Below are 24,687 nucleotides of genomic sequence, written 5' to 3' on the forward strand. Positions count from 1 at the left end.
AGACCAAGTCTCTGGCTGGATTGTGTGGCTCAGAAAGGAAGGGAGTAGAAGAGGAGAGCAGTGGTTATAGGGGATTCAATAGTAAGGGGGGCAGACAGGAGATTCTGTGGACGGGAAAGAGACTCCCGGATGGTATGTTGCCTCCCAGGTGCCAGGGTCTGGAATATCTTGGATCGGGTCCACAGCATTCTGAAGGGGAGGGCGAACAGCCAGAGGTCATGGTACATATTGGTACTAATGACGTAGGTAGGAAAAGAGATGAGGTCCTGAAGAGGGAATATAGGGAGCTAGGTAGGAAACTGAAAAGCAGGACCTCAAAGGTAGTAATCCCTCACCAGTGAGGGTAAGAATAGGTTGATTTGGCAGACGAATGCGTGGCAAGGAGTTGGTGCAGGGGGCAGGGTTTCAGATTTGTGGATCATTGAGATCTCTTCTGGGGAAGGTATGACCTGTACAAAAGGAACGGGTTACACCTGAACTGGAGGGGGATCAATATTCTTGCAGGCAGGTTTGCTGGAGCTGTTGGGGAGGGTTTAAACTAATTTGGGAAGGGGATGGGAACCTGAGTGACGGTTAGAGGTTGGTGCATTTAGTGTACAAGTAGATGCAGTGTGTAGAAAGACTGTGAGGAAGGATAGGCAATTGAAAGGGCAAAATTGCAGTTAGTTGGATGGGCTGAAGTATGTCTACTTTAATGCGAGAAGCATCAGGTAGACTTACCTATTAGACAATAGGTAAGTAAATGGAACTACGACATTGTGGCCATTATAGAGACTTGGCTGTCACAAGGGCAGGAATGGCTGCTGGATATTCCGTGGTTTAGATGTTTCAAAAGGAACAGGGACTGAGTTAAAAGAGCTGGGGGGGGGGCTTTGCTGATCAGGAACAGTATCACAGCTGTAGAAAGGGAGGACATCCTGGAGGGATCGTCTACTGAGTCAGTGTGGGTGGAAGTCAGAAACAGAAAGGGAGCAATAACTCTATTAGGAGTATTCTACAGACCACACCCACCCCCCCCCCACCCCCACCCCCATAGCAGCAGAAACACTGAGGAGCAGATCGGGAGGCAGATTTTAAAAAGGTGCAAAAATAACAGGGTTGTTGTCATGAGTGATTTCAACTTCCCTAGTATTGATTGGCATCTCCTTAGTGTAAGGGTGATAGATGGGGCACAGTTTGTTTGGAGTGTCCAGGAAGGATTCCTGACACGGTAGGTGGACAGGCCGACTGGAGGAGAGGCCATACTGGACCTGGTACTTGGCAATGAGCCTGATCAGGTTTCAGATCTCTCAGTGGGAGAGCATTTTAGAGACAGTAACCATAATTCCTTGACCTTTACCATAGCCACGGAGAGGAATAGGAGCAAACAATATGGGAAAATATTTAATTGGGGGAGCAGGAATTATGATGCTATTAGGCAGGAACTTGGGAGCGTAAATTGGGAATAGATGTTCCTGGGGAAGTGCACAATGGAAATATGGAGGTTGCTTAGGGAGTACTTGCATGGGGTTCTGGATAGGTTTGTCCCATTGAGGCAGGGTAAGGACGGTAGTGAAGGAACTGTGATTGACAAGAGACACGGAATATCTTGTCGAGGAAGAAAGAAGCCTACTGAAGGTTTAGAAAGCAAGGATCAGACAGGGCTCTGGAGAGTTACAAGGTAGCCAGGAGGGAGCTTAAGAATGGACTTAGGAAAGTTAGAAGGGGGCATGAGAAAGCGTTAGCAAGTAGGATTAAGGAAAATCCCAAGGCGTTCTACACGTATGTCAAGAATAGGAGGATGACTAGACTGAGGGTAGGACTGATCAGGGTTAAAAGAGAAAACATGTACCTAGAGTCAGAAGAGGTAGGGGAGGTCCTTAATGAATACTTTGCTTCAGTATTCACCAGTGAGAGAGACCCTGACGTTTGTGAGGATGGCGTACAACAGGCTGATACACCAGAGCACGTCGACGTGAAGAAAGTGCTGGAAGTTTTGAAAAACATTGGGATAGTTAAGACACTGGGGCTGGACGGGATATATCCAAGGTTATTACGAGAAGCAAGGGGAGAGATTGTGTGCCTTTGGCGATGATCTTTGTATCCTCACTGGCTACAGGATTAGTGCCAGATGATTGGAGGGTGGCAAATGTTGTTTCTTTGTTTAAGAAAGTATTGGTATTGATTTATTATTGTCACTTGTACCGAGGTACAGTGAAAAACTTGTCTTGCATACTGATCGCACAGGTCAATTCATTACACAGTGCAGTTACATTGGGTTAGTACAGAGTGCATTGATGTAGTTCAGGTAAAAACAATAACAGTACAGGAAGTCCCCGACTTACGAACGCCCATACTTACAAACTGACCTTCGTGGTCGGTTCGTAAGTGGGCCCGGCCCCCGATCCTACCACGGTGGCGGTACACGTTCTTTGGCTCAACCCCGGGCCAAATGCGCATATGCAGCCGGGTAACCCCTGGCCAAGTGCGTATGTGCAGCTGGGGCCACGTGTGGCCATGATCCCCGGCCCAAGTGCACATGCGCGGCCACACATCCCCAGCCCAAGTGCGCATGTGCGGACACTGTTCCGAGTTACATACAAAATCGGGTTACGAACAGTCTCAAAAACGGAACCCGTTCGTAACCTGAAGACTTCCTGTACAAGTAAAGTGTCACAGCTACAGAAAAAGTGCAGTGCAATAAGGTGCAAGGTCACAACAAGGTAGATTGTGAGGTCAGAGTCCATCTCATCGTATAAGGGAACCGTTCAATAGTCTTATCACAGTGGGGCAGAAGCTATCAAGTCTGTAAGGGAGTAAGGATAACCCTGGGAATTACTGACCAGTGAGTCTTACTTCAATGGTTGACAAATTTCTGGAGAAGATTCTAGGAGACAGAATTTATGAGTATTTGGAGAAGCATAGGCTGATTATGGGCAGTCAGCGTGGCTTTGTGAGGGGCAGGCTGTGCCTCATGAGCCTGACTGAATTCTTTGAGAATGTGACAAAGCACATTGATGAAGGTAGAGCAGTGGATGTGGCGTACATGGATTTTATGGCGTTTGATAAGGTTTCTCATGGAAGGTTCATTCAGAATGTCAGGAGGCATGGGATCCAGGGAGTCTTGGCTGAATGGATTCAGAATTGGCTCGCACATAGAAGACAGAGGGTGGTTATAGATGGAGAGTATTCTGACTGGAAGTCAGTGACCAGTGCTGTTCTGCAAGGATCTGTTCTTGGACCCCTGGTCTTTGTGATTTTTATAATTAACTTGTATGAGGGTGTGGAAGGGTGGGTTAGTAAGTCTGCAAATGACACGAAGGTTGGCAGTGTTGTAGATAGTGTAGAAGGTTGCTGCAGGTTAGGATGCAGAGCTGGGCTGATAAGTGGCAGAGTTCAACCCAGAAAAGTGTGAAGTGATACACTTTGGAAGATTGAATCTGAAGGCAAAATACAAGGTTAATGGCAGAACGCTTAGCAATGTGGAGCAACAGAGGGATCTTGGAGAACGCGTCCATAGATCCCTCAAGGTTGCCGTGCAGGTTGATAGGGTCGTTAAGGTGTATAGTGTGTTGGTTTTCATTAGTCGAGGTATTGAATTCAAGCGCCGCAAGGTATTCTTGCAGCTCTATAAAACTCTTGTTAGACCACACTTGCAGTATTGTGTTCAGTTCTGGTCACCTCATTATAGGAAGGATGTGGAAGCTTTAGAGGAGATTTACCAGGATCCTGCCTGGATTGGAGACCATGTCTTATGAGGACAGGTTGAGAGAGCTAGGGCTTGTCTCTTTGGAGCAAAGAAGGATGAGAGGTGACTTGATAGAGGTCTACAAGATGATAAGAGGCATAGATCAAGTGGACAGTAGAGACTTTTTCCCAGGGTGAAAATGGCTAACATGAGGGGGCATAAGTTTAAGGTGATTAGAGGAAGGTATAGGGGGGGGATGTCAGAATGTGGTGGGTGCATGGAACACACTGCCAGCAGAGATGGTGAAGGCAGATACATTAGGGACATTTAAGAGACTCTTAGATAGGCACATGAATGATAGAAAAATGGAGGGCTATGTGGGAGGGAAGGGTTAGATAAATCTTAGAGTAGGATAAAGTGTCAGCACAACATCATGGGCCAAAGGGCCTGTCCTGTGCTGTATTCTACGTTCACACATGGCCCAATTAAACTCCACCTATTTCTCCACCCATATCTCTAACTGATCTATATCCTGCTGTATCCTTTGACAACTTTCTTCATTATCCACAACTCCACCAATTTTATATTGTCTGCAAACAAACTTATAGATTGACCCATCTACATTTTCATCTAAATCAATTATATATATCACAAACAGAGGTCCCAGCACTGATCCTTGCAGAACATCACTAGTCACAGACCTACAGTCAGAGAAACACCCCTCCACTACTATCCTGTCTTCTATGGCCAAGCCTCTTTTGAATCCAATCTACCAAGTCACCATGAATCTCCTGTGTCTTAATCTTCTGGATCAGCCTACTATGAGGGACCTCATCAAATGCCTTACTCAAGTCCGTGCAGACAACCCCCACTGCCCTACCCTCATCAATCATCTTCATCATATCCTCAAAAAGTCTTACAAACTTGAGTGAGTCATGACCTGCCTTGCACAAAGCCATGCTGATTATCCCTAATAAATCCATGCTTTGTTTAAAATAACTTTTATAAAGATTGTGGGGAGAGGCAACAGATACTTTGTCTCCATTTTTACGATAGCACAGGTACAAATCACACTAATTTAGCAAATGGGATTGCCTCCAACTAATCCCTGCAGACATTGGTCTCATTATAAGATTCATGCCCATTGTATTTGAGCAATTAGGGCATCATATCTACTCCAGCTGGATTCTTCAGTTCACCAACTAAAATATATAATTTTGTGGCTTAAGAAGGAGCACCTGCTCCGACTCCACAATCCTGACAACTGCCCCTAAACTCACAGATGTGGCATTTCGATTCCCAATCCGCCCTCCCTCCCCCATCTCCTAATGCCTGATCCAATCCTCCTCCAGAGGCTAATCTGAGGAGTGCTGCTGGAGGTCCTAAAATTCATTATTCTCCAGGGGCAGGGCAGGGAAGAGAGAAGAAACTGCTTGCATCAGTTATAGTTAAAAAGTGCCTCAACTGACTCCTCACACCTTCTCCCACACCATTGTGAATTTCCACTTTCATGGTAACAATTTTGTAATCTTTTAATAAATTTGCTAATTTATTGTAGATTAGTCCTGAATTGTCAATTGATTTTGCTGCAGAATAATATTCAAACTTTATGATATCTTCAAAATTTCATAAATTCATTAGAGGACATCAGTATAGAGAAAATAATATACTTCCACTATTGACATTCAAGAACTGCAGCATTAAGCATTCCTAGAAACAGCATAGCCAGAATCAAAGCAGTGTGAATTTGCCTTAATACAAAGCTCTGTCACAATGTCAAGCGAAGAGCAAGCTCACAGAGAACCCAAATGCCGCACACTGGTACGAGACTGGAGTTGGGATGCTTCCTCGGAACCAAACGCAGGCAGTGACCAGAAGGAATCTTGCCTCGGGGCTCTGAGGCAGAGTCCCAACACAGAAACTGCGTATTCTAAGAGGAACAGCAAAACCAGGACCGCTCTAGAGTTGCCAGCTCTAAGCAGCCACAAGACAACATATACCCAAGGGTTGACCAATACTCTGGCAACTAATGCTAGTGAAACCAGGGCTCTTATGCTAGTCTCCTGATAGGGCTCAGGTGTGTTGTTATGTGATTAGTAGTGCATGGAATCCATGTGCTGCACAATGAGGCACCATCAATGGAGCCGAATCGATGGCCAGCACTCGGAACCATGACAAGCTCAGATGATTACACATACTACACCAGTCCCCTAACTATGGGAAATTTGTAACTGAAACTGGTAAACTTGTAAATTAACTTCAATTGGAAATTTTTGCAGTCTATTTGATCTTTTCAGTCAGAATCAAAATGAATCAAATCAAAAGAAATGGAAATGTATTATTATAGTCATTAATCATCTTCCTCATTCCAAAACTATACTAATTTTAAACATCAAACTTAAGGCAACACAATGTGCAAAGATCAAGAGCTTCCTATGCCAATAAGGATGGAAAAATAATGGAAAATGGTACAACCATTGCTACATCTTTTGAAGACCAGTTCAGAAGGTGGCATAGTACTAGCTTAACAGCAAGCGCTCAATTTGTTCTTTTCACTCACAAAGCTCCATGAAGAGTTATCAAAACAATGAAAGAGAGAATAAAGAATTGGAACAAGAGCAACCCTGAGTTTTCAGTCACCTTGTCACATTAATTGTTCATCCCACTCCCACTGTGACCTCTACCTTTGGCCTCCTATGTTGCTCTAATAATACCCAAAACAGGCTCAAGAATCTTCCATGTGGCATGTTACAACCCTCTGGACTTGATATTGAAGTGATCAGTTTCAGGTAACCATCCTTCTTTTTCCTCTATACATGTGGCTACACCTTTCTGTTTCAATTTATGTCCATTGTTCCTCCTGTCTCAAACTGGTATTCTTTAGAGGTAATTGTTACTTGACTACTTTGGTCTGCACCATATCACAGACATTCCCTCTGTTCACATCTCTCCCCATCTGCAACTTGAAACACCCTTGTTTTCTCATTTTTCCAGTGCTGAAGGGTCTCTGACCTGAAAAATTGATTGTTACTCTCCCCACAGATGCTGAACTGCTGAGTAGTTCCAGCGTTTTCTTTTCTTGTCTAGCAGAATAAAAAAGCCTACCTAAACAAAAAATATACCTTTCCTAATAAAAGTATTCTTGTTTAAACACCAAATGACAGAAATAATTGATGATAGTGTTATGCGGTGTTAGTGAACCAGCAACTGTGAGGCAGCTGAATCTGTGCACAAATCAAGGCATCCACAAGCCAAAAGACATCAACCAGTAAAACCTCAACTGCAATATAACAAAATGTAACAGTGAACAACATGAAGGCAGTCTAATGATGGTGCAAATTTAATTCAGCTTCATTGCAGTATTTCAGTTATACAGCATGGAAACAGGCCCTTCGGCCCAACTTGTCCATGCCAACCAAGACTTCTATCCAAGCTAGTCCCAAATTATAACTAAGGCATTATCAGATAAAGTCAAAATTTTCATATCTAGCTGATTTTTCTTCAATTTAAGTTGGAAGTCCTACATCTTCTGTAACTGATGTGTGCTACAGTCCGCAAAGTCTCTGTGCTGTACCCAAGCAAGGTTTGGTCTAGAATTCCAGTCTCCTCTGTTCTTTTCAATGACAATGTAATTGCTTATTGTTTGAGAAAACAAAATAAAGACTGAAAAGTATTTTTTTAAATGGGTAACAATAACTTTACCGTATTTTTTGAAGTGGCACTGACTTGCTCCTTAAAAATGGATTATTGTCTGCTACATATTTAATATCTAACTCAGCCTAATACCCTTTATTTGACAATAATTGTGAGTTCTCTCTAAGAAATGCAACATTTATGGTGGAGATTCTTGTTAAATGTTTTTCATGCATATCTTAGTTTGTGCAAATCTTTCTGCAATTTACTAGATACATAAATCTTAATCAATGTCAAACAAATAGTGTTAGCTATAATTGCCTCTGAAATCATTTAAATGTGAAATGTGCCCACTCACGGGACTACATTGATATCATGAAGTTTTCATAATGCTAAACAGACCCATATGCATTGCACACCATAAGATTAGTGATCTATTTAGGACTTCAAAGGACACCATGAAGTTTATTCACTGCACAATAACATCATCTTTGTATGAAACAGATATATTCAACTCCCCTTCTCAGTTTATTATTAAGCGCAACCAACCTTCAACAGGGTTGTTCTGGTTTTAAAGTTAATGAATTTAAAAATGGAACGGAATAATTGAACAAAATAGATTTTTTTATCAAAAGCAAATGCAAAGGGTTTATTTTGCATGATGCAAGCTCGCTTTAAAAACTTCACGTAGAAATTCTTCCACACAATGCCAAATCTAAGCAATATCAACATAAATAACGTCTCTGATCTGATGTCAAAGAAAATTTAAATGAATGTAATTCGTAGTATAATATTCTGTCCTTTGTGACTTTGCTGTATTTTTAATTAGAGGATCAGTATGGTAAGCAAATGTTACAATGCATTAATCTTACCAACTGGCATTCACATTTGGGAGGCAAAGATTGGCAATATTAAATAGATGCAACGCATGCACACCAGCAACCAAAAAATACTAAAATGCAGTTTGGATAGCTGGCACTTTAAGGGTTTAAGTCTGAACCGCTATTAGACTCGCCAATATTGCTGTGAGTTGTCGACTTTCGGATAAGAGGTCAAAGTAGCTGCAAACAAGGGAATAAGCTGGTATTATAGCTGACCATATTTCCACACACACGGTGTGCAATATTGAGAGGGTGACCAGTGGTCACACGTTGCTCGCCGTTGGTTATTTTCAAACCGCGGGATGAATGCAGCACCATTTGCTGCGAAATGGGCCGAACGACCACACCGAGCCGGTAGTTCACCGCACCCAGGGCACCACCGCCCAATCCCCAGCCCCGCACCGTCCCAATACCGAGTCAACTGTGGCGGGCACAGGAACGATCACTGACCTGTCCGGCCTCTCCTCTCGCTCCCACTTTTGGCGCCAGTTTACAGCCGGGCGCCTCGAGTGTGAGGGCAGGGCAACGGGTGGGGGAGTGAGGGGGAGAGGTGAGGGGGAGAGGTGAGGGGGGTGGGGGAGAGGTGAGGGGTGGGGGAAGGGAAGGCAGGGGGGTGGGGGAGGGGGAAGGGAAGGCAGGGGGGGTGGGGGAGGGGGAAGGGAAGGCAGGGGGGGTGGGGGAGGGGGAAGGGAAGGCAGGGGGGTGGGGGAGGGGGGAGCGGTGAGGCGGGGGGGTGGGGGACGGGGAGAGGAGAGGTGGGGGGAGGGGGAGAGGAGAGGTGGGGGGAGAGGTGAGGGGGATGTGGGGGTGAGGGGGATGTGGGGGAATGGGGGAGGTGGTGGGGGGAGGGGAGAGAGGTGGGCAGAGGGGCGAGAGGTGAGGGAAGGGAGGAGGGGGAGAGGTGACGGGGAGGTGGGGGGGGAAGAGGTGAGGTGGGAGGGTGGGGGAGGGGGAGGAGGCGGGGGCGCAGAGGTGAGGGCGGAGAGGTGAGGGGGAGGGTAGGTGGGAGGGTGGGGTGGAGAGGTGGAGGAAAGGGGAGAGGTGGGGAGGGGAAAGGGGAGAGGTGGGAAGAGGAGAGGTGGGAAGAGGAGAGGTGGGAAGAGGAGAGGTGGGAAGAGGAGAGGGGAGGGGTGGGGGAGGGGAGAGGGGAGGGGAGGGGGGAGGGGGAGAGGAGAGGGGGGAGAGGAGAGGGGGGAGGGGGGAGGGAGAGGGGGAGGGGGGAGGAGAGGGGGAGGTGGGGAGGGGGAGAGGTGAGGGGGAGGTGGGGGCAGGGGGAGGGGAGGGGGAGGTGGGGGTGAGGAGAGGGGGAGGTGAGGGGGGAGAGGTGGGGAAGGGAGAGGTGAGGGGGGAGGAGAGGGGGAGGTGGGGAGGGGGAGAGGTGAGGGGGAGGGGGAGAGGGGAGGGGGGAGAGGTGGGGAGGGGAGGGAGGGAGAGAGGTGACGGGGAGATGGGGAGGTGGGGGGAGAGGTGAGGGGGAGGGGCAAGAGGAGAGGGGGAGGGGGGAGAGGTGAGGGAGAGGTGAGGGGGGAGAGGTCGGGGGAGAGGTGACGGGGAGGTGGGGGAGGGGAAGTGAGTGGGGAGGGGGAAGTGAGGGGGAGGGGGAGAGGTGACGTGGAGGTGGGGGGGAGGGGGAAGAGGGGAGGTGGGAGGGGGAAGAGGGGAGGTGGGGGGTGGGAAGAGGGGGGGTGGGGAGAGGGGAGGTGGGGGTGGGGAGGGGTGAGGGTGGGAGAGGTGAGGGGGAAGGGGTGAGGGTGGGAGGGGGAAGGGGTGAGGGTGGGAGGGGTGAGGGTAGGAGAGGGGAGGGGGAGAGGGGAGGGGTGAGGGTGGGAGAGGTGAGGTGGAAAGGGGAGGGGGAGAGGTGAGGGGAAGGGGAGGGGGAAGGGGAGGGGGAGAGGTGAGGGGGGAGGGGAGAGGTGGGGGAGGGGGGAGAGGTGAGGGGGGAGGGGAGAGGGGAGGGGGAGAGGTGAGGGGGAAGGGTAGGGGCGAGGTGAGGGGGGGGGGAGGGGAAGGGAGGTGGAGGGGAGGGGGAAGGGAGGGGAGGGGGAGGGGCGAGGTGGGGGGAGAGGTGAGTTGGGGGGGAGAGGTGAGTTGGGGGGAGAGGGGTGTGGGGGAGGGGTGGGGGTGGGAGAGGTGAGGGGAAGATGTGAGAGGGGATGGGGGAGGTGGGAGAGGTGAGGGGGGATGGGGGAGGTGGGGGTGGGAGAGGTGAGGGGGGATGGGGGAGGTGGGGGTGGGAGAGGTGAGGAGGGATGGGGGAGGTGAGGGGGGATGGGGGGAGGTGGGGGTGGGAGAGGCGATGGGTGAGGTGGGAGTGGGGGGTGAGGTGAGGGAGTGCGGGATAGGGGAGGTGAGGGAGGGGAGGGGAGGCTGGGGGGGATGAGGTGAGGGAGTGCGGGGAGGGGAGGAGGAGGGGAGGCTGGACGGGGGTGAGGTGAGGGAGCGCGGGGTAGGGGAGGGGAGTGGTGGGGAGGGAGTGCGGGGGGGGAGGTGAGGGAGTGCGGGGGAGGGGAGGGGAGGTGAGGGAGTGCGGGGGAGGGGAGGGGAGGTGAGGGAGTGCGGGGGAGGGGAGGGAGTGCGGGGGAGGGGAGGGGAGGGAGTGCGGGGGAGGGGAGGGGAGGTGAGGGAGTGCGGGGGAGGGGAGGTGAGGGAGTGCGGGGGAGGGGAGGGGAGGTGAGGGAGTGCGGGGGAGGGGAGGGGAGGGAGTGCGGGGGAGGGGAGGGGGTGCGGGGGAGGGGAGGGGAGGTGAGGGAGTGCGGGGGAGGGGAGGGGAGGGAGTGCGGGGGAGGGGAGGGGAGGCTGGGCGGGGGGATGAGGTGAGGGAGGGAGTGCGGGGGAGGGGAGGGGAGGGGAGGTGAGGGAGTGCGGGGGAGGGGAGGCTGGGCGGGGGGATGAGGTGAGGGAGGGAGTGCGGGGGAGGGAGTGCGGGGGAGGGGAGGGGGTGCGGGGGAGGGGAGGGGAGGTGAGGGAGTGCGGGGGAGGGGAGGGGAGGTGAGGGAGTGCGGGGGAGGGGAGGCTGGGCGGGGGGATGAGGTGAGGGAGGGAGTGCGGGGGAGGCTGGTGGGGGGGGAGGGGCCGGACCGCTCTCCGCGCGCCGGATGCCCAACGGCCGCGGCGCGAGGGCCTCTCGCTGCCTCGAGACTTTCCCCGCTCCCCCACCGCGCGCATGCGCCGGGGGCCACCACGTGTCACAGCCCTGCGCTGGGGAGGTGCCGGCGGCGGCGCCCAGGCTGCCGGGCGCCCTCGATACTATCGCGTCTTTCACGGCCAAAAGTCACGCTGAAGTGCTTGGAAGTGAAATTCTTACACAACCATTGAAATCATTCACATCTCAGAAAATTTGTGGTAAGAAAAGTTGTAACTATTAATATATTTTGGCTCTTTTATTCTCCTTCGTCCCTCAGGTCGAGAATAAGTGGCTTTGGCTGCAGTTCTGAGGTGACTGGTGAGACCAGTGTGGGAACTGCAGTCCCTGCCACAGGAGCTGCCCACCCGCAGGGTGGGTGCACACTCTGGGAGGTGCTACGCTTCTTCCACCTTTAACTTTGGGCTTGTGTGTGCTCCCGACACGGGGACTGCAGGTTCTGAGCGCCGCCCCGAAGCTCCTCCACTTTGAATGGCCACGATGCAGGAATACCCAGAAGTTCATGAGGGCATCCTTCTAAAGGAAGCCTTCCCTTCTGTCCATCTGGCAATCGCTTCCAGTGATAAAGCTCGGACTCGTGTCTACTTCGTAACTTTGATGTTGGGCATGTGAACGAAATGGGCTGCCCAGCCGAACCAACTGATTGTAATTGGGACCACATTACTGGGGACGTTCGCCTGCGGGAAGACATTGATGTTGGCTCTCTTATCCTTTCAGTGGGTTTGGGCGGCTTGGTTTAAAAAAAGTACACCACTAGGACCACTCTACTCTCGGTCTGGTGCTTCTATAACGTACCAATAAACATTACATTGTTGTTTCGTTTTGAAGCTGTAGTTTTAACTTTCTCTTGCAAAATGTAAAAATATACCCTTTTACAAATATACCCTTTTAAAAAAAAGTCTAGAGATAGTGAAGCCAGTATTTAACACTAACTGTAGTTGTAACCTTTGGACAGCTTGAAATTATCCTCTCAATTTGATTCTAACAGTACTTTTGGAGAATGGGTGGTTTTAATCATTTCGCATCTTTAGATTGTAATTTAATTAAGGAAATGCATTGAAATGTGGTTGAAACGATGCGCCGTACATTAGAGTCCTTGGTTCCAAAATGCTCACATTGGTCACACTTCCCCTCTTTTTACGAAGACATTTTTACCTAATGTTACAGACTCAGTGAAAGTCCCTTTAAGATAGAGAGTGTGTGTATATGTGTGTGGGGCGTGCTTACGTCAATAGAAGATAAAGGACGTAATGACGTTGTTGAAGAGGTTAGAAGAAGAAGAAGAAGGAGAGAGAGAGAGAGAAGGGAGAGAGACACCAGCCTGCTTGTTTTCTCTATCGATGGATGAGAAACAATAACTGTGTTTGCCACTGAAATCCATGTATGGAAGTTGGAAGTAATCCGGTGGAGTTCACTTTGTTGCTGACCTGTAGAAGGAAACAGGTATTTGTGTGTGGACGACCACGGTTCGGATGCTTTCGGGGTGAGGAAGTCACTACCGAGTAAACACTGAAGTGTCGTTTGGGTTCCATCGAGGAACATTTGGATTTCGTATGTACTCTCTCTATGTTTTTCTACATCTACATCTTATCTTCAGACAACGGTGGTTGTTGAAGAAGCCCTTGCTCATGTTTCACCTTATGGCTTGCGGAACTGAACTTTAAGAACCATTCCGGAACTGGGAGTTTTGGACTTTGCCACACCCACACACACACACACACGAAGAGTTTAGTTTTGGGGTTAACGTTCGAGGTTTAACATTTTTGAATTCTAACATACTAACATTTTTACTTTTATTTTACGTATTATCATAAGTAGTGATTAATAAAATAGTTTTTAACACTGAATCATGCTCAGTGTGTTTCTTTTGTTGCTGGTTTGTGACAAAATTGGGGGTTCGTCCGGGATAGTTCCCAAGGTTAACGAGATTCGTCTGGGATCCAATCCAAAGGTTAACGAGTGTCGTCTGGGATTGTACCCCAGATTGACGAGATTTGTTCGGGATTCAATCCAAAGATTTTTGAGGGAGGTCTGATAAATTCTTTTTTAATTGGCTTGTGTGTGTGGAAACCAGCAGCAATGGATATTAAGGCATTTTTGGAGTCACCAACCCAAAAGGGATTGGAGGTGGCGAAAAAGGATGATTTGATAAAGATTGCTACAAGGCTAAACCTTACAGAAGTAAAGCAGTCTATGAGAAAGGCAGATATTCAGAGACTGATAGCTGGCCATTATGTGGAAAAGAAGGTGTTTGAGAAGGAAGTGTTAAAACAGTTTCCTGGCAGTGAAATAGCAATTTCTGAGGCACAGGTGCAGCTGGCAAAGATAGAGGCTGAACGAGAGCAAAATAAATTAGAAGCTGAACGAGAACAAAAGAGATTAGAGGCTGAACGAGAGCAAACCCAGTTAAAGATAGAGGCTGAACGAGAACAAAAGAAATTGGAGGCCGAACAAGAGGAAAAGAGATTAGAGGCCGAACAAAAGAAATTAGAGACTGAACAAAAGATAACTCGGATGAAGATAGAGGCTGATCTAGCAATGAAGCAGATGGAATTGAAGAGGATGGAGCTGGATAGTGAGGAGAAGGAGAAACAGAGGCAGCATGATTTACAAATGATGCAAAAGAGTGTGGAATCTGATTCTGATGATGGTTTTTCAGCCAGCAGGGAGGTTCGATTAGTCCCTCCGTTTGAAGAAGATCAGGTTGATCAGTATTTCCAACATTTTGAAAAGGTTGCTGTGAGTTCAAACTGGCCAAGGAAAGGATGGGCTCTTATGGTACAGAGTGTGATTAAAGGTAAAGCTCAAAAAGCTTATTCTGCTTTGTCTGCTGAGGATGCAGCTGATTATACCAAGGTAAAACAAGCTATTTTGAAGGCCTATGAATTGGTCCCTGAGGCTTATAGACAAAAATTCAGAGACTTGAGGAAATCTGCAGATCAGACTTATATGGAATTTGCCAATAGAAAGGGAATATGTTTTGAACGATGGTGCCTGGCTAAAAATGTAGATGGGGATTATGATAAATTGACAGAATTGATACTAGTGGAAGACTTTAAAAGATGTGTTCCAGCTGAATTAACAACATATTTAAATGAAAAGGGAGTGGAAATTTTACAAGAAACTGCTAGGTTGGCAGACATTTATGCTTTAACCCATAAATCCAAATGGGGACAACCTAAAACCTTTCAAAAGAGTTACAAAGACAATCCAGGTAAACCAGAGATTAAATTGGGAGGTAATCAAAAAGGAAAAGATGAAAAGAAGCCAGGGCTGGAGAAACCTGTTGAGCGTACTTGTTATTACTGTAGGAAACCTGGCCATGTGATATCTAATTGTGCCCTTTTGAAGAAAAAGAAGGAAGCTGTGCCCAATGCTTGCTTTCAGGCAATTAAAAATCAAAAAGGTTTAGGAGATGCTGTTAAAGATCAGTCCTTGCAAGAGGGAAAAGCGGAAAAGTTGGAGGAGGTGAGAAAAGAATTCCGTTCGTATGTATCAGAGGGTTTTGTTTCACTGAATGATGAGTCACCCCAGGTGCCAGTGAAAATTCTTAGAGTTACTGGGGCTAGTCAATCTCTCTTGCTGGACAGTGTTTTAAATTTTGGAGAAGAAAGTGACACTGGTGAAGTAAATCTAATACGAGGCGTTACAGGTGAGACCATGTCTGTCCCTTTTCACAGGGTGATTTTAAAGTCAAAGTTCGTAGAAGGACCAGTCGAGATAGGGATAAGACCTAGTTTGCCAGTGGAAGGAGTTTCTTTGTTATTGGGAAATGACCTTGCAAATGGAGAAAGTGATCCTGTGGTACGGTTAACAACCAAACCAAGGATTGATGAGTCTGAGGATGATTCAGATGTTTACCCATCATGTGCGGTGACTCGAGCTAGAGCTAGAGAATTAGCCAAGACAGACAGTCCGGTGCAGTCTGATGTGGTTCCTTGTGACAGTCCTAAACAGGAAGAAAATTTTGATGCCTTATCTGAGACTTTTCTGTCTTCACTGGAGGATCAACATCCTTATAGTGAGCCTGAATTTAAAGATTTGTCTTTGTCGAGGAAGGATTTTATGGTGGAACAGACAAAGGACCCTGAGTTGACAGAATTGAAAGAAAAAGCACTCTCATGTGAGGAGATTGAAAAGGTGCCAACTGGATACTATGTCAAAAATGGAGTGTTAATGAGGAAATGGAGACCTCCTCATGTTCCTGTTAATGAGGAATGGGAAGTTATTCATCAGGTTGTTGTTCCAAAAGTTTATAGGGATGAGATTTTAAACCTGGCCCATAGTATGCCTTTGGGTGGTCATTTTGGTGTGAATAAAGCTGTAGGGAAAACCTTGAAACGAAGTTGGACAATTTACAAGTTTCACAAAAACAACAGATGAGAGAATTAATTTTAAAATTTAAAAATCTGTTCCCAGATGTTCCAAACAGAACATCGATAATTACCCATGATGTTGATGTTGGGGATGCAAAACCAATCAAACAACACCCATATCGAATGAATGTGGAAAAAAGTAAACTTGTTGATCAGGAAATAAAATACATGTTGGAAAATGATATTATTAGACATTCTACTTCAAATTGGAGTTCGCCCTGTGTTATTGTACCTAAACCTGATGGAACTGTTAGATTTTGCACAGATTACAGGAAAGTGAATGCTGTAACAAAGTCAGATGCTTACCCTATTCCTAGGGTGGATGATTGCATAGACAGAGTGGGAAAGGCAAAATTTCTTACAAAGATTGACCTATTAAAAGGGTACTGGTGTGTTCCATTAACAGATAGAGTAAGGGAAATTTCAGCCTTTGTAACCCCTTCTGGATTGTATGAATACAATGTTTTGCCATTTGGAATGAAAAATGCTCCGGCAACATTTCAAAGAATGATTAATTCAGTGATTCATGGGTTAAAACATACAGATGCCTACATTGACGACTTAGTGACTGGGAATGATACATGGGAGGATCACATCTCTGCGTTAGAAAGGTTGTTTGAAAGACTTTCCAAGGCTAACCTTACAGTTAACTTGGCTAAAAGTGAATTTGGCCATGCCACTGTGACGTATCTTGGTTATGTTGTAGGTCAAGGCAAGCAAGCTCCTGTTCAGGCAAAAGTTCAAGCAATATCTGAGTTCCCTATTCCCACAGGTACGAGGACTGTTAGAAGATTTTTGGGAATGGTTGGATATTACCGAAAATTTTGTAAAAATTTTGCTGATATTGCTCTTCCCCTAACTAATCTTCTGAAGAAGGGAGTAAAGTTTGTTTGGACAGATTCTTGTCAAGAAGCATTTGAGAAGCTGAAAGCCATTTTATGCTACCATCCTGTGCTCAGAACACCTGACTTTGAAAAGCCATTTTCATTAGCAGTAGATGCCAGTGATGAAGCTGCAGGAGCTGTGTTGTTGCAGAAGGGTGACCTTGATGATATTGACCATCCTGTAGCTTACTTTTCAAAGAAATTTAATGAGCATCAAAAGAATTATTCCACCATAGAGAAAGAATTACTGTCACTTGTTTTAGCCTTGCAACATTTCAGTGTATATGTTTGCACTGCTCAGAAACCATTGACTGTGTATACAGATCATAACCCATTGGTGTTTCTGAGCCGAGTCAAAAACAAGAACAGAAGGCTGTTAAACTGGAGTTTAATTTTGCAAGAGTTTGATCTCATGATAACTCACATTAAAGGCAAAGATAATGTGATTGCTGATTGTCTTTCCCGATGTTAAATGGGAAACATGTATCTGTACTAATCTGATAGTCTGTAGTTGTGTAGCATGATAATTATTAACATTACTAACTGTATGCGCGGTTAAAATTTTCTTGGGAAAATTTTTTTTTAGGTGGGAGGTGTTACAGACTCAGTGAAAGTCCCTTTAAGATAGAGAGTGTGTGTATATGTGTGTGGGGCGTGCTTACGTCAATAGAAGATAAAGGACGTAATGACGTTGTTGAAGAGGTTAGAAGAAGAAGAAGAAGGAGAGAGAGAGAGAGAAGGGAGAGAGACACCAGCCTGCTTGTTTTCTCTATCGATGGATGAGAAACAATAACTGTGTTTGCCACTGAAATCCATGTATGGAAGTTGGAAGTAATCCGGTGGAGTTCACTTTGTTGCTGACCTGTAGAAGGAAACAGGTATTTGTGTGTGGACGACCACGGTTCGGATGCTTTCGGGGTGAGGAAGTCACTACCGAGTAAACACTGAAGTGTCGTTTGGGTTCCATCGAGGAACATTTGGATTTCGTATGTACTCTCTCTATGTTTTTCTACATCTACATCTTATCTTCAGACAACGGTGGTTGTTGAAGAAGCCCTTGCTCATGTTTCACCTTATGGCTTGCGGAACTGAACTTTAAGAACCATTCCGGAACTGGGAGTTTTGGACTTTGCCACACCCACACACACACACACACGAAGAGTTTAGTTTTGGGGTTAACGTTCGAGGTTTAACATTTTTGAATTCTAACATACTAACATTTTTACTTTTATTTTACGTATTATCATAAGTAGTGATTAATAAAATAGTTTTTAACACTGAATCATGCTCAGTGTGTTTCTTTTGTTGCTGGTTTGTGACACTAAACATTCAAAGCTACTTACTAATTACTACAAGTTCACGTTTCGCTTTTTTCTATTCGTGCGACACCAACAGTGTCGGTGTCGGGCTGCTGCCGTCGGTAACCGAGCCACGAGAGGCAGCAGACCTCAGCGCCGCCTTTGTTTCACTGCCAAGTCTGCTCAGTTTATGTTGGAGAAGGCGAGAGATAGACGGTGCTGTGAATGGAGCATATTTCTTCTTGGTGACAATTTCTAGTAAATGATCCGTTTGGTTTCTCCTCTGCAACTACAGCTTTCTCAAATATTTGGCGAGAATGTAAAATTGCTAACTCCGCGAAAGAGGGTACGCGCAGGCGACAAGGCGCCTGAATTTCTGTGGGAGTCGAGTCCATTTGTTTGAGCGAGCTTTTCGTAATACCTTCTAAATGCCCCCTTCGTTCCCTCGGCATCTATTGTTCACCTTTCTAGGACTATTATCCGCGATAAAGATGTTTGTAAGTGTTGCTTTTGCTGTTGTTAAATATTGAATGTAAAGGCTATTATAATATTCATGTTAGCAGCAAATTGCCCCAATGTCTATACCGTCTTCGAGATGCATTACATGAACAATTCTCTTTCAAGTACATTCTCGATACTATCTATTTCAATTTCAGGTTTCCAGCGTTTACCGTTCTTTCTCATGTGGTATCTGTCTTAACATTGGTGCTTAGTTTAAACCAGGCATCAGTTGCAGCACCTCGCAACGCTCATCCCAGTTCAGTCTGAGCTGCTCCGTGGTCCGCATTCCACATGTAAACCACCATACTTCTGATCGGCAACGCACCCTCCCTGCCGCCAGCATCCCGCCGTTAACTTCGACCTTCCTGTGACTGGTAGGTAATAATGAATTACTGCAAACTAAGAAAAGCTTGTGAGGAGCGATAAGGATTGAGCGCACCACTGTAGGAGAGAAAATGAACTGTCAGAGACTTGCATTGTTATCATGTAACCGGCTGATACTGTGCCAGAGACCTGCGATCGTGCCCACCTTTCCGTGGATATTTATACTGGCTGTTCTTGGAACAGTTATAAAGAATTTGTAACAAACCTTCAACTACCTCAATGCACTGTTGTAATAAAATGATCTGTATGAACGGTATGCAAGACAGTTTTCACTGTACCTCAGTACGTGTGACAATAATAAACCAATTTACCAATTCAAAACATTCCACCACAAATGTACCACGTTGAACACTGCAGCTGGAAATTTTGGAGTATACTTTCAATATTTTTATCACAACCCTTCGCTGGACTTATTACTAATAAAAAGCATCCTTTTCCTCCATATACGAACGTCCAAAACACCCTGCAAAGAAAATAAAATGTATTTCGCTAGCGCCTTTCGCGATTCAGGATGTCCCAGAGTGAATGCAGCAACTTGAAATGTTGGGGAAAAATGAATGTTAATAAAAAAAAATTGTTGTAAGTCTGTGCCTTGTGGTTGAAATTAACAATGAAATGAGGCAGAAAAAGTCACTTCAGGGGGAGATTTTTCACCGACAATTATCACTTTACCCCATAAGCTAAATTCGCTGAGGTAGGGTTCGGTAGCTCAACCCCGCTGTCCCTGCTAAGTCCTGACAACTTATTTCAGAAATAATTAGCATAAGTAAATGGTTCTCGGTTCCAGAATTGTAAATCTAATAACTTATTTGTAACCACTTCGGAAGCATTGTTGATAGGAGGAATCTTCAACGGCAAACACGAGATTAAAGTGGCACGTAAAGAACATTTGAATTTTAAAACACAGATCGTTTGCCTTTACTTTAAAGTTCTCTGATTTTAAGTGACGCATATAATTCGAAATTCGCAGACGTAGTAGAAGGAATAAGAAGCACACATTGTTAGAAGTACCATACTCACATTTCACTTCACGTCCTCATAGCTGTTCTAAACTGGATGAAATCAGAAGACGATCCTGATGTTAACACAGTAAGCTTGTCCGGGATATGTGTCAGTCTCTGGACGCTATACCGCGGCCATTGCATTGATGCATTTATACATTCTGCATGTAATCCCTTGCACGGTACTGCAAACGCCTCGGGGAATTATTTTCCATTGAACTGGTCACAGTGAGTTCCTATTGGTGCTTTGCACTTGCCCATCTAGTCTGCTTCTGGTTGGATGAATATAAAATTGTATATACTTTTTGTAGGCTTTCAAAAAGTGCAATGCATACAGAAGCTTTGGACAAGAATATAAGGAACAGTATAACACTGAGACAGCATGGTTTACATTCCTGAGTTGAGTAAATCCACTGGCAGACGAGCAAATTTATACCCTATCTCTGCAGAACACGAGAAGCTACTTTCCTCAAATTCCCTTTTACTCTCCTGGACTTTGAACCGCGGCTGTTGGAGGTTTGCTACGTTAAGGTTGTTGTGTAATGATTACTTTCCCGAAGAAAATAAAGTTACATCTGAATGGATTTGCTTTAGTTTCAACCAGGGCTGTGATTCCGGACACTCAGCGCCCCCACACGTCCAAAACATCAGATTAAAGCAAACTAGATAACATGTACCAACAATAAACAGCACGTCGATCATTCCTTCACAAAGAAAGGTTAAAACTGGAGCCATGATCCATCTTCGGGGTCAATCGAAAGATTAACCCTTTCTTCTCTTCCTCACGGAAACGAACAATGCACCGGCATTTCGATTTAAACGCAAAGAACTGCCAAATAACAATGAAGCAAATTACTTTAAAAGTATATATTTACACATTAGCAGTCCCGCAGCCCCAGTATTTTCAATGCCAGTGAGCTGATGCCGACGGATTGTTTCTCGCCAGCGATTTCTCCTCAATCCCAAATTCTGGAATGCAGTGAAAGGCAGGTTTCTTTATTCCACCTTTACCCCACTCACATGCCTAAAGAGAAGCACCACTGGCAGGGTAAAGACTATTTATTTAAGGAAAGGAGATTGTTGTTGTCCTTAGATGGAATAAATTGGTCCATTTTAATTTGTACATTTGCAATTTGATTACATTTGATGTTTTCAGAATGCAAGCAACACGAGCTGTCAGTTATTGGCCTTGAACATCAACATTTATACCAACCCCTAAAGATTTGCCCAGATAGTGAACAACATTCCCTTTAATCCAAGAAATGCCGCCTGTCTCAATGTTTAATGTTCCGACGTTTCGGTTTTTAGCGCATTTTAGTGTATCCCCTCATAAAATACAGTAAGCTCCTTTAGCCTAAGGATGTATTTGTAATGTCACTTCTGTGTTGACATCAGGGAGTTTTAAATGTGCAGCTCTTACATCACATTGCGCATTTAAAGCTCCTGTGGTCCGTTGTCCAACAACGATTCGGGGTGTCCAACAACGATCCAACACCTGAACGCGTTGAGAACAGTAAAGTTTTTTGTCAAGAGGAAGTGAAAATGGAGTAAAACGGGCACAAAAAGAACATGAGGATTAGACCAGCAGTAAATAAAAGAAAACCAAGAGATCTTCAAAAGGCAAATAAATAGTAACCAGGTTGTAACATAAAAGTGAGGCCCAATTATGGACTAAAGTCACGAGGCAGCGAGAGACTCTCGCGCCGCGGCCGGTCTGACCCCCCCCCCCCCCCGACCAGCCTCACCCCTCACCCGTTCTCTCACCTCACCTACCCCGCACTCCCTCCCCTCACCCCTCCCTCCCCTCCCCTCACCCCCTCACCCCTCCCTTCACCTCACCCCTCCCCTCACCCCTCCCTCCCCTTACCTCACCTCCCCTCACCCCTCCCCTCCCTCCCCCTCACTTCACCCCTCCCTCACCTCACCCCTCCCTCACCTCCCCTCCCCAGCCTCACCTCCCCTCAGCACAACATCATGGGCTGAAGGGCGTGTTCCTGTGCCGGACAGTCTATGTTGCACGTTCTAAAGGCAGTATAGCAAATTCAGAAGGAAATGAAAATTTAAAAGAAAACATGCTGGAAAGAGTGTTTCGTTGTCAAGCGCAAAACTTTCCACAGATGCTGCCTGATGTACTGAGTGTTTCTAGCATTTTTGTTCTTGTAGCTAATTCAAGAGACAATCAACAATTTACATTTTATAGGGTCTTCAGTGTAGCGGTTAGCGTAACGCTTTACAGTGCCAGCAACCCGGGTTCAATTCTGGCCACCGTCTGTACGGAATTTGTACATTCTCCCCGTGTCTGCGTGGGCTTCCTCCGGGTGCTCCGGTTTCCTCCCACGTTCCAAAGACGTACAGGTTAGGAAGTTGTGGGCATGCTATGTTGGCGCCGGAAGCGTGGCGACACTTGCGGGCTGTCCCCAGAATACTCTACGCAAAAAATGCATTTCACTGTGTGTTTCGATGTACATGTGATCAATGAAGATATCTTATTTTATCTTATCGAGTGAAACACTTCAAGGTACATCACTAGAACACCAAAAAAAAGTTTGGGGTAGAGTCTGGTGATTACAGCAGGTGGTCAAAAGCTTAGTTAATGGAATGGCATTCTGGTGAAAGCTGATCAACCTTTGGTAACTGTTTTCCTTTCTCCACAGGTGCCACCTGAACTGCTGAATATTTCAGCATTTTCTATGTTTTATATTATGTGTAAGTTTTAATAGTTTAAAGGAATTGGGAAAGGTATAGGGACAAATAAGCTTAAAAGGAGATTTTCTCACTTGGAGCCCAGACGGCTAATGGGACGGACACGAAGAGGTAGCGATGAAGTGATTCAAATTGGAGATGCATAAGAGTAATATAGACATTCTGGTGGGCTGCAGGGGCAGATGCAGAGGGGTAATGCCAAGGGGAGATTTGAAAATGATGGAATATTAAAACTGAAAGTAGTGTGGGTCAGTGAGCATAGAGGAAGTTGGGAAAGGGTTGGGAAAGTGGATGAACTAGGCAGTACTAGTTAGGCAAGGATGTTCCAGATTCCAGCATCTGCAGTCTCTAGCATCTCCAGGGTAGGTTACTATGTACTCTGGTAATAGATCGGATACATGGTTGAAACTGCAACTAAGATCAAATAGGACTCTGTGATAAATCATGATCTGAAACCAGTAATGACAATATTGGGCCAACCTGGGAGAAAAAAAACTTTTTCTACATGCGTGTTGCATTCATATTCTCACTTTTTATCTTGAGACATGAATTTGGACAATAGTTTTTCTAGACATTCCTTTGTACAATTTCCGATTTATGACTACTTGGACTAACATTGAGTTCTGCAAAAAACATAAAAAGCAGTTTATATCTTCGTGTTACAATTGATTTTAAGCCCAACCTCAAAATACTCAGTCACATCAACACCTGTGAAAATTTTGATCACTTTGCCCTCCATCACCTCCACCCATGGACCTAAACAGCCCTTTCAGGTGAGACAGAGATTTATCTGCGCCTCCATTAATATCATCTACTGCATTCGGTGCTCCAAGTGTGGCCTCCTCTACATTGGCGAGACCATACACAGACTAGGTGACCGTTTCACAGAACACCTGCGCTCTGTCCATAACCGCGATCTGCATCTCCCTGTTGCCGGTCAACTCCTCCTCCCACTCCATCACAGATATGTCAGTCCTCGGCCTCCTCCACTGCCAGGAGAACTCCAAGCACAAACTGGAGGAACAGCTCACTTTCTGTCTTGGAACCTTGCAGCCTAAAGGCATTGAATTCTCCTGCTTTAAGTAATCACCTCAACACCGCGCCTCCCCCACAACCATGCCTCTTCTTTTCTTCCCTTTCCTAGCCATCCCTTTTCTCTACCCTCTTTGCCACCTTACCTGTGACCCATCCCCCAGTGGATCTGCTCTCCCCTCCTCCCCTGCACCTGCCTATCACCATCTCTTACCTGCATCTACCTATCACCACCCTGTACCCACCCCACCTCCCCTCTTTTGTCCACGTATCACTGCTCTGCTTTTCCCTCCTATATATTGGGCTTCCCCTTTCCCTCTCTTCAGTCCTGAACTGAAACGTTGACCGCCTGCTTTTCTCCGCGGATGCTGCCTGGCCCGCTGAGTTCCTCCAGCATCATCGTGTTTTCCTCTTTGTATTTTTGTTGTTCTAATTGTGTTCTTTATAGGTATTGGTTTATTATTGTCACTTGTAGCGAAGTACAGTGAAAAAGTAAACATTGTGTATAGTTTGTTTTTTGTGAATGCTGTGACGCCATGAGCCTGTGACCATTGCACCTGAGCACACGTGGACGTGCAGAGGACAATAAACTCAGCAGGGCTGCTGAAGTGGGGAAAAGTTGTGGGAATGAGAATTTCTGCGAGTGAAAAGAATGAACCAGCTCTGACCTGCTCCTCGGACGCGGGTTTTCATTGATTTTGAAGGGTTTGGGGGGGATTTATTTGAAGCCCCGGTTGGGTTGCAGAGACCACGCGGTCGAGCGCCCGCCTCCGAGAACCACCCCAACGAGCTGGATTTTATTTCCGGGTGATGTGGGTAAATACTTCCGAGTGGGGCGGGCAGAAAATGGGCGGCGGGAAGGAGGGCGACGGTTGTCCGCCTGATTTACGTCCGGAGAGCGCGGTTCCCTCGGCGCTCGGCGGGGAGCCGCCTTTGAAAGGAGTACCAACCCACGGGCGCGTTCCCCGCTGTCGGCGGCACAATGATTAAGACGGAGAAGGTGCTGCACCTGAGGAGCTGCAAGGGGAAGTCCGTGCGCGTTGTGAGGGAGCACTACCTGCGGGAGTCGGTGCCGTGCCACAGCTGCCTGTGCCCGGCCCGCTGCCTCAACGGTAACGTGGGCGCAGGGAGCCCCGTCCCTCAGTGACCGGGTGGGCGCAGGGGAGCCCCGTCCCTCAGTCACCG

General features: G+C 46.5%; 3 protein-coding genes across 3 annotated transcripts in view; 2 read left to right on the forward strand and 1 right to left on the reverse strand.

The window, feature by feature from the left end:
• Positions 1-19,871, reverse strand: part of megf11 (multiple EGF-like-domains 11) — a 346,912-nt gene extending 327,041 nt beyond the window's left edge. The window contains exon 1 of the mRNA XM_052040236.1: positions 19,787-19,871. The gene's annotated coding sequence lies outside the window, so the exon portion shown is untranslated. The remainder of the gene's footprint in view (positions 1-19,786) is intronic.
• On the forward strand, positions 13,114-18,753 carry LOC127583861 (uncharacterized). Its single transcript, XM_052040255.1, has 3 exons — positions 13,114-13,241; positions 13,275-15,646; positions 18,595-18,753. Exons 2-3 carry the CDS (start codon positions 13,403-13,405, stop codon positions 18,751-18,753), a joined length of 2,403 nt encoding a protein of 800 aa, XP_051896215.1. The 5' UTR covers positions 13,114-13,241; positions 13,275-13,402.
• A 4,447-nt stretch (positions 19,872-24,318) lies between the features above and the next one.
• Positions 24,319-24,687, forward strand: part of dis3l (DIS3 like exosome 3'-5' exoribonuclease) — a 48,671-nt gene continuing 48,302 nt past the window's right edge. Inside the window, 1 exon segment of the mRNA XM_052040594.1 lies at positions 24,319-24,614. Coding sequence (XP_051896554.1) covers positions 24,485-24,614 — 130 coding nt within the window. The 5' untranslated portion in view covers positions 24,319-24,484.

Source organism: Pristis pectinata, chromosome 28 (genome assembly GCF_009764475.1).
Source record: "Pristis pectinata isolate sPriPec2 chromosome 28, sPriPec2.1.pri, whole genome shotgun sequence".
NCBI classification, from domain to species: domain Eukaryota; kingdom Metazoa; phylum Chordata; class Chondrichthyes; order Rhinopristiformes; family Pristidae; genus Pristis; species Pristis pectinata.

Coding starts and splice junctions, on each gene's coding strand:
- LOC127583861 (XM_052040255.1), top strand. CDS start 13,403: ATGGATATTAAGGCATTTTTGGAGTCACCAACCCAAAAGGGATTGGAG. Junction 15,647..18,594: donor ATTTTGGTGTGAATAAAGCT/GTAGGGAAAACC, acceptor ATTGGTGCTTAG/TTTAAACCAGGCATCAGTTG.